The following is a 12,674-nucleotide window of genomic DNA, read 5'->3' as shown; positions in this document are numbered from 1 at the left end:
CTGGTTAAAGTTGGACAAGTGTTAAAGTGAATTGTCAAGATAACATATTGTTGATTAAATCAGAAACCAAAGGTGACTTCGTTTTACTTGGTGTTCAACAAGATAATATCTACCCTCAAGCTTACATGTATAAGTTCCGAAAAGTAGCATTTCTTATTTTTATTTATTTAATATGTATTTATGTTCTTAATAAATCTCTAAGAAAAATATTGTTACGCCATTAAGAGTAACGCCATCTATTGCCGAATAGACGAAAGAATATTGAAGGATCTAATATAATCTAGAACGCTCGAGGAGTACAACGCCATCTAATGTCAGATAGCGGAAACACACTTCGAAGGTACTCGACTTGGGAGGAATGCTCTCGACGATTCTAGGGATTTGGTCTCGCCTATAATAGCGTTGCAGAGATGGCGCGCCGTCAGTCAGAGTAATCAGATCTACTCGAAGCGAAACAGCGAACGGATCACCTGAAGCGAAGCGGAAGAAGCGAATTAAGAATTTTAAAGTGTTCTGTATGTGTTCTAAGCGATAAATACAGTTTTAAGTTGTGCTTTGGTGGAACATTTATTTATCCCGAACCCCAGCGCGTAACAATATTAATACGATAATTTGCTCATTTCCAAAAACCAATCCACAAAACATGTCCACGAAACTAGCCGCGTGACGATAATTTAGTCTGCCACGTACTCGAAAACGGTATTATATTCGTTGCAAACATTTCACGGTCCAGTCGGCAGCGTAATGTAAACCCAAAACTTATTGAATAGGAAATCAGGGATCTAATAAAAAATCTGTCAGAGCCACAGTAGGCGGGGGACAGGTGTGTCCTGATGTGACGTGACATTAAAATACGATTGGTGCACACTGAGCCACAACCCGTTAATTTTTTACTAAGCTATTTGTTTTGAACAATTTATTTTCGACTAGCTAACCCGGCAGACTTCGTGGTGCCTCAATTGATAGATAAAAGACCTAAACTTTTGTATAAAATAAACTAAAAACAAACAAAAGAAATCCGTCCGAAGGAAAAATAAAATTGTTATTCAAATTCAAATTCAAAATCATTTATTTCAACTTAGATGTCGGTATGACACACTTGTCAAAATACAAATAGGCTGGCTTAGAGGCCCAGGCGAGCTTACGGCCTGTCTGATGCAGATGAGCTACGGTCGATTAATGAGATCGCTACTGAATATTGCTACAGATTTTTCCAAACCCGTTCATTGTGTATCTCGATAGCATTACCAGTCTATATTTTTGTTCTTTCGTAATTCAAATATCTAAAACGTGTTATACTGAACCAGTGTGTCACCATCTTAACGATCCCATTGTACATTTGACACGGGTGTGTTAGAAACAATGTTTGCGATACCTACCGGTAGTTATGCGAAAACCATTATTGGTTCGGATGAAACAAAAGACGATAGGATTTGAAGATCAGTCATCTGTGTGATTAGATTCATCTGCATGTTATTTATATTTCTGCTTCCATGCTGTTTCCAAGTGGTCGAAGTCAACACAAACTGGATCCATATTGCAGAATAAGCCTCGGCTTGGTATTTCCGCATACGAGCTCCTGGGAAGGTTAATTGTTTTATGATGTAACGTGGTTCTTATCGTTTCCTCACTACGAAAAGATCTTCTACTAAGCGACTGTTTGCGCTCAGTTTAACGTCTACTGGTGTTAATTGAGGATATTAATAATAAATAACAAATACATTATAGCATTCTATGCTTTTCAATTGGTAAGGACTGGATGCGAAAGACAAGATTATATAGATAGGCACTCTTATGATGTGAATGTATTATACTCAGCATTGGGTGGAGACAAGTTGAGGAATCATACATCATAATAAGATCGGACGTCGAGTGAGAGAGTGAAAGGTGGAGCCATTTGACTCTTTTTATTGCTTAGATAGTTGGACAAGCTCACGGCTCAGCTGATGTTAAGTGGTTACCGAAGCCCATAGACATCTACAACGTAAACGCCGTAACCTTCCTTGAGATATAAGTTCTAAGGTCTCAAGTATAGTTACATTACTGCTTCACGGTAGAAATAGGCAGGATGGTGGTACCTACGGTGGTACCTACGGCGGGTGCACAAGACGTCCTACCAACAGTAAGTTGATGCTGTAGGGACCTAATAATATCCTTGAGCCTGCGATCTTTTCCCAACATCTGCAGACTATCAAGTCCTACATGCCCCGCGTGCCCCCCAGACGCGAAAACCTCGTAGAAGGTGTGGCCCCCAGCCCGAAAAAAAATACATACTTGTCAGTAAGGTATTGACGGACTGGAATTTAATTTTAGATGTATTTTAAACTATTGTTCGGCCCCTGATGGAAATTCGACCATACTTAATTGTAGTGAACAGATATTTTTTCATTTTATGTATTCTTTTGTTATCTTGTTTCTTCATTGAAATTTTTGTCTTTGCCTATTTATAATGTAAATTGTCTTTCTTCTCAGTCGTACACTCCTGGCGAAGTGGTCGTGGTTATTTTATGTTTATTTATGTTTTATTGCTTTGTTGCGGCTTTTTCGAGGCTTCTCCATATTATCTCTCTACCTGTGGCAATAGGTACGTGTACCTACATTCAGTAAGGGAACAGCTAGTAGATGACTTAATCAAGCCTTGTCCACATGGTGGGTGATCGGCCATCAGAACGTTGACCGTCTACTCTTCCTTGAACCATTAATCGTTCCAATGAGCTTTCATTGCGGATGATAAATTGTAAAATATGTTTCGGTATATTTTGAACTAGCGACCCGCCCTCGCTTCGCTTCGGAAACATTAAAACACACATGTAACCAACAAAAAAAAATAAAAAAAAGTAGCCTATGTTCATCAGGGACAATGTCGGCTTCTAATGGAAAAATAATTTTTCAAATCGGTCCAGTAGTTTCGGAGCCTATTCGAAACAAACAAACAAACAAATCTTTCCTCTTTATAATATTAGTATAGATACACACAGTTTATTAAATTACGGAGTGTAAAACTCTTATTCATATCCAAGTCATTTGTATATTTACAGCTGTTAAACAGATGGTTTTTTTTAATAGTAAGATATTTTTCGAAAATTCCTAGCCTTGTCTCTATTTGCATTTCGTCAGAGCTGGTATAATTATTCAGTCATTTAAATAACAATTACTGAATATCAGCCGTTTTAGTGAATTATTTTCTGTAATGTTCAATTATTTTTGACTATACATAGACTAACAATCTCAGGCCCACCTGACAGTAAGCGATTACCGGATCCCATACTTCGGAGCACATCCTTCAAACCGAAACCTGACTGCCACTAGTAACTAGTAACAAACTTGTAATTTTTTTCCAAATGTAATTATACACACTCTCCTTCATCTTAAAAATTGCGAACGCATGTAAGGTCTTTAAACATAAAATATGTAGTTATTATATTTTGTTAACGGGGTCCACAGAAATCACATCGTGTATTCCGCCACCTACGATGGGCCATGTTGTGATGTCTATAACCACATCAGCAACCACTTACCAGCGCTATACAAACTACATTTCATTTATTTTCGTTGTAAAAGTAACTCAGTATAGAAGCGTTAGTTACATAGCTTATATCGCGAGTGGAGGTTATTCCATTGTCACTTCTCGTTGAAGATCGTCGAGTTCTGTTAGCATCATTTTAGTGTGTACCGAAAATGGCCTCAACGGAAATTGAATTCGAAGATATAATAGAAAAATTCAAACTTTTCTCTCCTTATCATTTAAAAATGGTTGTTCTACTTGCGTTCGTCAGTTTTATTGACGCTTGGCATCGTGCTAATTACATTATGGTCGTCGAAGACGTTAATTACTGGTGAGTAAACATGATAAGGATACAAGAATTGTCCGTGCAAGCAGTTGTAAGTACACTCGTTATCAGGTGATGAAATTTAAAAACAGTAAAAACATTTTGATGTACGTCCAATCCTGAAACCCTCCATCGCTTCAATAGTATGTCACAAGTTGTAGGATATATTCCCATTATGGCATACGATAGAACAGAATGCGCACTTTTGAAAAACAAAGCCTTGTATACAACTCACAATTTTAATAATCCTGTTCATGTAAAAACATTGTTCATAGCATTGCATTCGTAAATATATTGCACACTAGCTGAACCGGCAGACTTCGTAGTGCGTCAATCGATAAATAAAAGACCTAAATTTTTGTATAAAATAAACTTAAAACAAACAAAAGGAATCAGTCCGACGGGGGACACATCAAAAGAAAAACAAAATTGTTATTTTTATTTAATTCCGAGCATTTTCATATTTATCTACCTTTTAAACCTTCTCTGGACTTCCGCGAATAATTCAAGACTTAAATTATCCAATTCGGTCCAGCCGTTCTCGAGTTATAGCGAGACTAACGAACAGCAATTCATTTATATATATAGATTACTAACTTAACATTAGGTACTTGCATAAAAGCTGAGTGAAAGTTTTACTTAATTTTCCTTATTAGGTGTAAATACGAATGTAATGAAAGCCAGTTTCTTAAAGTTATTCGTAACGAAACTAATCTAGACAGATGTTTGAAGTACTCATTTACTGACAATTGCGCTTTCGATGACCTTAAAGAAAGAAGCATCGAAAACTGCCATGACTGGACCTATGAGAAACCTGACAGTTTTATGGGTGAAGTATGTTTTTTTTTTGTTTTTTTTGGATTGAAAATTACAGTAGAAATTATTGGACGAGCTAAGTTAGAGGATGAGTGCAAATATCGCAGTATTTCGAAGCGACTAGGCGCTGCGTAATACCCTGATCAATAGACTATTATGATTAAAGATTTAGCAATTTAGTACTTATAATTTAATTAGATATTACAGAGGTTAATGCAAATTACAATAGATACAGAGCAATTAAAATACAAAAATGTGATTCGTGATGGTGCTACTCGATCATTCTAATTTACATATCTATGGATCGACCAAGGCCTTACAGATAAACGCCCGTCAAACTCGTAGCCGTGTCATTCAGTACGATTTAAATCGTATGGTAGACTTTTTTTTCATTTCATTCGTAGGCAGATGAGCATACGGCCCAGCTGATAGTTTTTTTTATTGCTTAGATGGGTGGACGAGCTCACAGCCCACCTGTTTTTAAGTGGTTACTGGAGCCCATAGATATCTACAACGTAAATGCGCCATCCACCTTGAAATATGAGTTCTAAGGTCTCAGTATAGTTACAACGGCTGTCCCACCCTTCAAACGGAAACGCATTACTGGTTCACGGTAGAAATAGGCATGGTGGTGGTACTTACCCGTGCGGACTCACAAGAGGTCCTACCACCAGTAAGATTTTGATCGATTTTGATTGATTGATCATGGACTTTAATAAGTCTTGTTGTATATGACGTCATTAATCAATCGTCTCGCTGGTCTGGTGCTTAGTGGCCGTGACTAGACAACAATACCATGGAGTGCAGATGTGATTCCTGGTCACAGGCCGTGTTCTTACTACAGATACTTGGTGTTTGGCGTCTGGATCCTCATGGTACATTATTCAATTCGCGTTGGAGGAAACAACAAAGGGGAAATCTTCCACCAAGTTGGTGAAATTGCTCGGCCGACCATCAGTTGAGATGCTTTGGGACTTTTAAGCAAAAATTCCTAATAGCTACCTTAGTTACAAAAATAATTACTACAAAATACGTACTACTGGCAGCATCTTAGGAGCAACCGTTTATGAATAATTCGCAATTTTCAACCTTTCTCTTTTATTATAGTTCAAACTGGGATGTCAGGATTGGAAAAGAACGTTAGTGGGGACTGTCCACAGCATGGGTCTTTTGATCGGCCTACTCATTACAGGACCCCTGTCTGATAAGTGAGTCACATTTTTTTAACGTATATATAATGCATATCAGTGTAACACAATCACACTGTACATTTTGTTGATTATACTCGAAGAAGTCGCGCATCGCCTGCCATCGCCTGACAATTCCGTTCTGGTGACTAGGAACTTAGACCGCCGCTCGTATGCGGGACACACCGCGAGTGTGCTCTCCACCTGCAGCCGGGGCTCTGATCCAATGCAGATACTCCTCGAAGCCATGATACTCGACCCGAATCAGCCCGATCAGTCGGTCACGATTTGCCTAATCGTTGCCTACTTTAAGCGTTTCTCCGCAATTTCTGTTTGAAGAAGAACATAATGATATCAGCTCAGGAAACACCGAGGAGCACGCAATATAGATATGAAATATTTTTAATCCCTCTAGTATTCATTCATTGTCGTTCAGGGCAAAGTAGATGGCACCAAACCGCGTGGAAGATTGCCCATGCGATAGACCGACCAAGTCAAGTCAGCAGTTGGCAGTTGTTTACATGAGCGTACCAGACTCACCACAAACCGGTAGAAGTAATGATTGCCCGTGTGGCACATAACATCTGTCCACAGCAATGATACTGAATGAGGACCACGACCGCTCGGACAAGAGTGATACGAGAAAGGAATAAAAAGTATTCATTTCTAGAAATTTCGGCCCTAAATACTTAGTGATTTACTATCAATGATTTCGGAAACTAAAAGTAAGGTTACCGTCATGGAATCCCTCACCGCCGTGATGCGATACGAAGAAAGTCATATCGTATCACTGCTACAAATATTATTTTTTAAATTGATAATAACGATGTTAAGCTTACAGGCGGGCTCTCGCCGTCGTCAAAGACGTCCACCACAATTGAGGATCATGCCATTGTATCACTAATATTAATTTACTTAATAAGCGCAGATACGGCCGAAAAGCCATATTTATACTCTGCGGAATAATGGGTGGCATCGTTGGGTTAGGCAAAAGCATAACGGCGTGGTACTGGATTTATGTAACACTGGAGTTTGTTCAAGTCTTAATCGGAACTCCGTTTTCGGCAGCTTTTACACTGGGTATGTGCTCCTGACTTCAAGTTTATTCTTTCTAAATAATATATTTACTTGGAAACTTTATATTTTCGTTAAATCACTTATTATTCTAATGGAACATTATCTAGTTTTATTTTTTATTGCTTAGGTGGGTGGACGAGCTCACGGCCCACCTGATGTTAAGCGGTTACCGGAGCCCATAGACATCTACAACGTAAATGCGCCACCAAACTTGAGATATAAGTTCAAAGGTATCAGTATAGTTACAACGGCTGCCTCACCCTTCAAACCGAAACGCATTACTACTTCACGGCAGAAATAGGCAGGGTGGTGGTACCTACCCGTGCGGACTCACAAGACGTCCTACCACGAGTAATAACGCAAATTATAATTTTGCCGGTTTCATTATATACATTCTGTATATACCATAAAATAGCTCTTTTATACCTACGATAGTAATTCTGTTGCTTCAGGGATAGAGATGGTACCGAAACGTAACCGCCTACGTTTTCTTGGCCTCGTTTCATCTTTCTTCGGTGTCGGCGACATCACCCTCGCTCTACTAGCTTGGTCAGTACCGTACTGGAGGAACCTCTTGAGAGTCCTTTACGCACCATCTTTCATCTTCTTAATTTACATCTTCACAATGGACGAAAGCATTCGATGGTTGTTGATAAAGGGAAGAAAAGAAGAGGCAATTAATATCATACAGAAAGCAGCTAAAGTGAATAAAATCCACATCAGCAATGAAGATCTGCATCGTATGAAATGCGAGAAAACGTCAAAAAACACGGGCTTTCTGGACCTGTTGAAGATAACGATGAAATCGAGGAAGTTGTTGCTGAGGACTCTGATGTGTGTTTTGATGTGGATGACGTCATCTTTCAGTGTTTATACTCTATTAATCAATTCCGTCAGTTTGGCTGGAAATAAATACTTGAATTACGGTGCTGTTGCTTGTGCTAGTTCAATGGCAGTTCTATCGGGAGGTTTTTTAATGGAAAATCTCAAACGAAGAGTTCCTCTTATTACCGGGATGGGTATGACTGGTCTTATTTTTATAATTCAGTCATTGATTCCTAAAGGTAAGAGTCTCGGAGATGTAACTGCGTAACCAAACTATTACTCATTACAGTATATAACAGCATATCTAATATATGTGTATGACAGGTAGCCGTATATTGTGTGCTGGCAACTGCGAGAAACTACTTTTAGATTGCGCTAGTAGCACGTACATGAGACACAAGAGTTGAGAGTTTAGACCCATAGACACAGCCCACTGAGTTTCTCGCCGGATCTTCTCAGTGGGTCGCCTTTCCGATCCGGTGGCAGATTCCGCGAAGCACTGCTCTTGCTAGGGCCAGTGTTAGCAACACTTCGGTTTGAGCCCCGTAAGCTCACCTACACGTCAAAGAGAAGCTGAAATAGCCTCTCGAGGCTATCAGCAAGGGTAGGGAAAAAAAACAGTTGAGACGGTGAATCGCCGGGTGGGGAATCAGTTCCTTAAAAGCCGTTGCGCGGAGTGCTCTGCACGACTGCACGCATTTAAACGGATGCGTCTTGGTATACGGATCACTGTGCGTGACAGACAGTAGGTACTGCCCTGTGTGACGGCCTACATTCCTGTCGTGGCGTGCAACCTCTTTGACAGAACATAAGACCTACAACGATTAGACATAGAAACAGACTAAGACAGAGACTTGACAAGAATTCGAAAAGAAATGGAACGAGGGCATACGTGACCAGCGGCACGCAGTACATTTTTTGACGTCCTTAAAGAAAGACACAAAAAGACGAAAAAGAACGAACCGACCGTTCTCTTAAACATATAAGATAGTCGACAATAGAACAAACGACCGTTCAACTGATCCTTCGACCGTTCAAGTGACCTTCGACCGTTCAATTGCCATTCGCCGTCTACAGACTTCCGTCTCCACCATTATAGTATAATATTTAAATTACTGGGTTACGATTGCTGGTTATTTAATAGTAGTAGTAGTTTCCTGTTGCTATGCCTCGGTTTCATTCCTGATGTCAGAGTCGTAACCCGAAATATATATACTTACATATGAAATATCTTATCCTGAACGAATTAGTTTACAAAGATTTTCAAGTCAAATACTAATTAAAGTTAAGCTATGACCACAGTAGTTGATCTTTATTACTATTTCACTATTAGTGATCCTACTATTAATACTGCTTTATTACTATACAATTTTTCTTTGCAGAATATTCTTTATTGGCGGCCGTGTTCTTTTTTATCGGCAAATACTTCTCATCACTGGCATTCTTATTTATTTATTTGTACACTTCAGAATTATTCCCAACGTACACGAGAAATACTATGCATGCATTTTGTTCTTCTGTCGGCAGAATCGGATCCATTTTAGCCCCTCAAACTCCACTACTGGTAAGAATTCAACAAGATAAAACGATTTTTTGATATATTTTTTTATTTTACGTTCTATGTCAATTTCAATTCGTTAGTTCAATATTTTACCTATTATGTTTAAAAATGGAAGGATTTGTTTCGAGCCCTACACCCCAGCACAGGGTAATAGGAAAAAATGATGATCTTTGATCTTTAAAAATAATGTTTACTTTGAAATCGACCTAAAATATCTTAACTATTAAAATAATTTGATACATTTCAGACCTATATTAGACATTAACCTATATTAAGTATTATATACGATATGTAGGTATGTATTTCAATATTTTTTGAAATGTGATCTGCTATCAGTCACACTGAACGCAAAAATGTAGCCTTGGTAACCTTTTATACTTCCATCATTAAGCTTTAAAATGCAAATAATGCAATGAAACAGAAGTGTTTTCACATTAAAAATCCCAAAAAAATTCAGGATATGATAAATACGTAGGAGTGAATACCTGACTAAAAATCACCAATATTTTCTTTGTCTATGTTTTTTTTTTTATTGCCTTTGTAGGCAGACGAGCATAAGGCCCACCTGATGGCAAGTGGTTACCATCGCTCATGGACGTCAGGAATGCCAGGTGCAGAGCCAAGCTGCTGCCTACCATAAAGTACTCTCCGCAAGCCTCGTTTGAAAAAGGACATGTCATAGCGCTCGGAAAACACCGTGGAGGGGAGTTCATTCCAAAGCCGGATGGTACGTGGCAAAAAAGATATTTGGAAACGCACTGTCAATGAACGCAGCGGTTCCAGATAATATAGATGAACTCTGCTCGATGGCGGGAGGTGCGATGATAAAAAGGAGATGAGAGAATCATCTCGAATAATTCCTCAGAGCATTCCCCATGGACCGTACGGTAGAAAACACAGAGAGAACCGAAGTCCCTCCGTAGACCCAGAGGTTCCAAGCGATCCGCGAGAGCAGGACTATCTACCATCCGAACAGCCCGTTTCTGTAGGGAGTCAAATGGAAGTAGCTGGTATTTGGGAGCCCCAGAGGAGAGAGCAGTACTCCACGCGAGGTCGGACCTGCGCTTCATAAAGCGCAAGTCTTTGTCCAGGCCGGAAATACCGCTTCGCTCTGTTGAGAACTCCCAACATTTTAGAGGCCAATTTGGCTTTACCTTCCAAATGACTCTGAAACTTGTCTAGTGCTATTTAGAATGTATTGAATAGATTATGGCATATTAAAACCATTTCAGACACAATATTGGTCGGGCATTCCATCCATGCTAGTGGGATCCCTGTCTTTGATCACAGCCATCGCTATCTTTCTTTTTCCTGACACATCGGAAGACCCGCTACCAGACACGGTGGAAGAGGCTGAAGCTATCGGACACAAAAAGAACAATATCTCTACATCAAGAGTTACAATAATTTCATCAAGTTGTTAAAACACTTACCTATTTATTACCTACAAATTTTACAAATTAACAGAATTGATGAAAACTTTTAATTTTACGAAACAAAATTGTGACTTAATTAAAACAGCTAACCCAGGGTTAAAACTTTTTTTTTTACCCCGCGAGCTCCATAGGCACGGATACCTCGAAAGAAGTTCCCTGATCAACTGAAGCATGCCTGATCGTAAACAAGAACTTTACATAAATACTCGTGAAATAATTCTACGTTATAAACAAAACATTATTATGACCCTTGGAGTAGCTGCTGAAAAGGTGTGATTTTTTTTTATTGCTTATATGGGTGGATGAGCTCACAGCCCACCTGGTGTTAAGTGGTTACTGGAGCCCATAGACATCTACAACGTAAATGCGCCACCCACCTTGAAATATAAGTTCTAAGGTCTCAAGTATAGTTACAACGGCTACCCCACCCTTCAAACCGAAACGCATTACTGCTTTACGGCAGAAATAGGCAGGATGGTGGTACCTACCCGTGCGGACTCACAAGAGGTCCTACCACCAGTTTTTGTGATAATAGCGCGGGGGATAGTTGATATACCAGCCATGTCTCGCTCGGAGGCTAGTACAACGGTTTGGAAATAGAACCAATCAATTGAATTTGCGTTACAATTATTGCAACCCAACTTACAAGGATTTGTGAGTTCGGTACGATTATAGACATTTTTGTCGTGGCGCCGCATTACAAGAGTGTCCCTGTAACCTTCGAGAATTATTAATATATGGAGAGTCGAAATAACGTTAATTAAAGTACCGGAGTCATTTTGAGTATAAAGCCATCTAAAATGTTGGAAGTCCTCAACAAAGCGAACTTCAAGCATTAATGCTCCCATCCTTATGGGCAGTGTTCTGAAGAATTGGTTAAGACGATCCCGTCACTGTCTTTTTACAATCGTACCGTCCACCGCCGGAGATTTATAAATCTATACTATCTAGGGCAGTGATTCCCAAAGTGGTCTATATCGACCCCTAGGGGTCTATGACAACCTGCAAGGGGTCTACGTCAGCGAAAAAAAATTTGGGGGTCCACGATAGTGGATCTCAACACATACACTGATAGTACTTATTTACTTACATCATACTATCTTATAATATCAAGACATATACATTATTATCAGCAATTCTGGCTGCAAAACAACATACCCGTTACTTATCCCGTATTTGGAATATAGCGAGGAAATTTTTAATTTCCTTTCCATCGTCATACCTAGTGGAAAAGGGGTTCAGCGCTGTTACCAATCTCCTAGCGAAAAAAAGAAACAGACTGGATGGACATCATTAGCCGAGGAGATTTAAGATTAACCCTTACAAAATTGACGCCAAATGTTGATAATTTATTATTAAAGCATCGGGTTCATCCTTCTCACTAAAAATATTGACTTATTGCTTATGTTATTTTATTTATAGTTTATTTTATGTTTATTTTATGTTACGTATATTTTACATAACAGATACAAAAATTTTTTTTGAGTAGTTTTAATTTAAATTCATTTAATAAATGTATAAATTAACATGTGTTTTTACTTTAAGTTTTTAACACTAAACTTTACTACAGTTAGAAATTTACAGGAAATAAATATCAGGTAAGTAGGGGGTCTACACAACACGGAAAAACATGGCAAGGGGTCTACGACACAAAAAAGTTTGGGGAACTCTGATCTAGGGCCACTACCTTCATCTACAATGCGTTTCCAGAGATCTTTGTTGCTACGTACCATCTAGCTTTGGAATGAACTTCTCTCAGGGTATTTCTTTTACATTGACATTGAAACGAGGCTTGAGGAGAGTCTTTTTTGCTGGCATCCAGGTGCGAAGGACCACACATCTAAATACTCGCCTGTCTATAAAAGCCATAAAAAATATGAAGGTTTCTTTAACACTGTTGAATTAGCAACTGTTGAAACTCCACTCCATTGCTACACTTCTG

The 12,674-nt window shown here is 39.0% G+C and overlaps 1 protein-coding gene across 1 annotated transcript; it reads left to right on the top strand.

Annotated features, from left to right (window-relative positions):
- The first annotated feature begins 3,541 nt into the window (after positions 1-3,541).
- LOC114250002 (organic cation transporter protein) lies at positions 3,542-10,834 on the top strand. Its single transcript, XM_028183744.2, has 7 exons — positions 3,542-3,836; positions 4,487-4,664; positions 5,754-5,854; positions 6,762-6,913; positions 7,363-7,974; positions 9,118-9,299; positions 10,529-10,834. Exons 1-7 carry the CDS (start codon positions 3,679-3,681, stop codon positions 10,718-10,720), a joined length of 1,575 nt encoding a protein of 524 aa, XP_028039545.2. The 5' UTR covers positions 3,542-3,678; the 3' UTR covers positions 10,721-10,834.
- Positions 10,835-12,674: the final 1,840 nt, after the last annotated feature.

This window comes from Bombyx mandarina, chromosome 13 (genome assembly GCF_030267445.1).
Source record: "Bombyx mandarina strain Sakado chromosome 13, ASM3026744v2".
In the NCBI taxonomy this organism is placed as follows: domain Eukaryota; kingdom Metazoa; phylum Arthropoda; class Insecta; order Lepidoptera; family Bombycidae; genus Bombyx; species Bombyx mandarina.
Note: the sequence above shows the minus strand (reverse complement) of the source record. Positions and strands in the feature narration are given on the sequence as shown.

What these genes read in the sequence shown, in the direction of transcription:
- LOC114250002 (XM_028183744.2), top strand. Translation starts at nt 3,679, where the DNA reads ATGGCCTCAACGGAAATTGAATTCGAAGATATAATAGAAAAATTCAAA. An exon ending in ACAGGACCCCTGTCTGATAA is followed by an intron (nt 5,855 to 6,761) that starts GTGAGTCACATT and finishes TAATAAGCGCAG; the next exon opens with ATACGGCCGAAAAGCCATAT. An exon ending in TCAGTCATTGATTCCTAAAG is followed by an intron (nt 7,975 to 9,117) that starts GTAAGAGTCTCG and finishes TTTTCTTTGCAG; the next exon opens with AATATTCTTTATTGGCGGCC.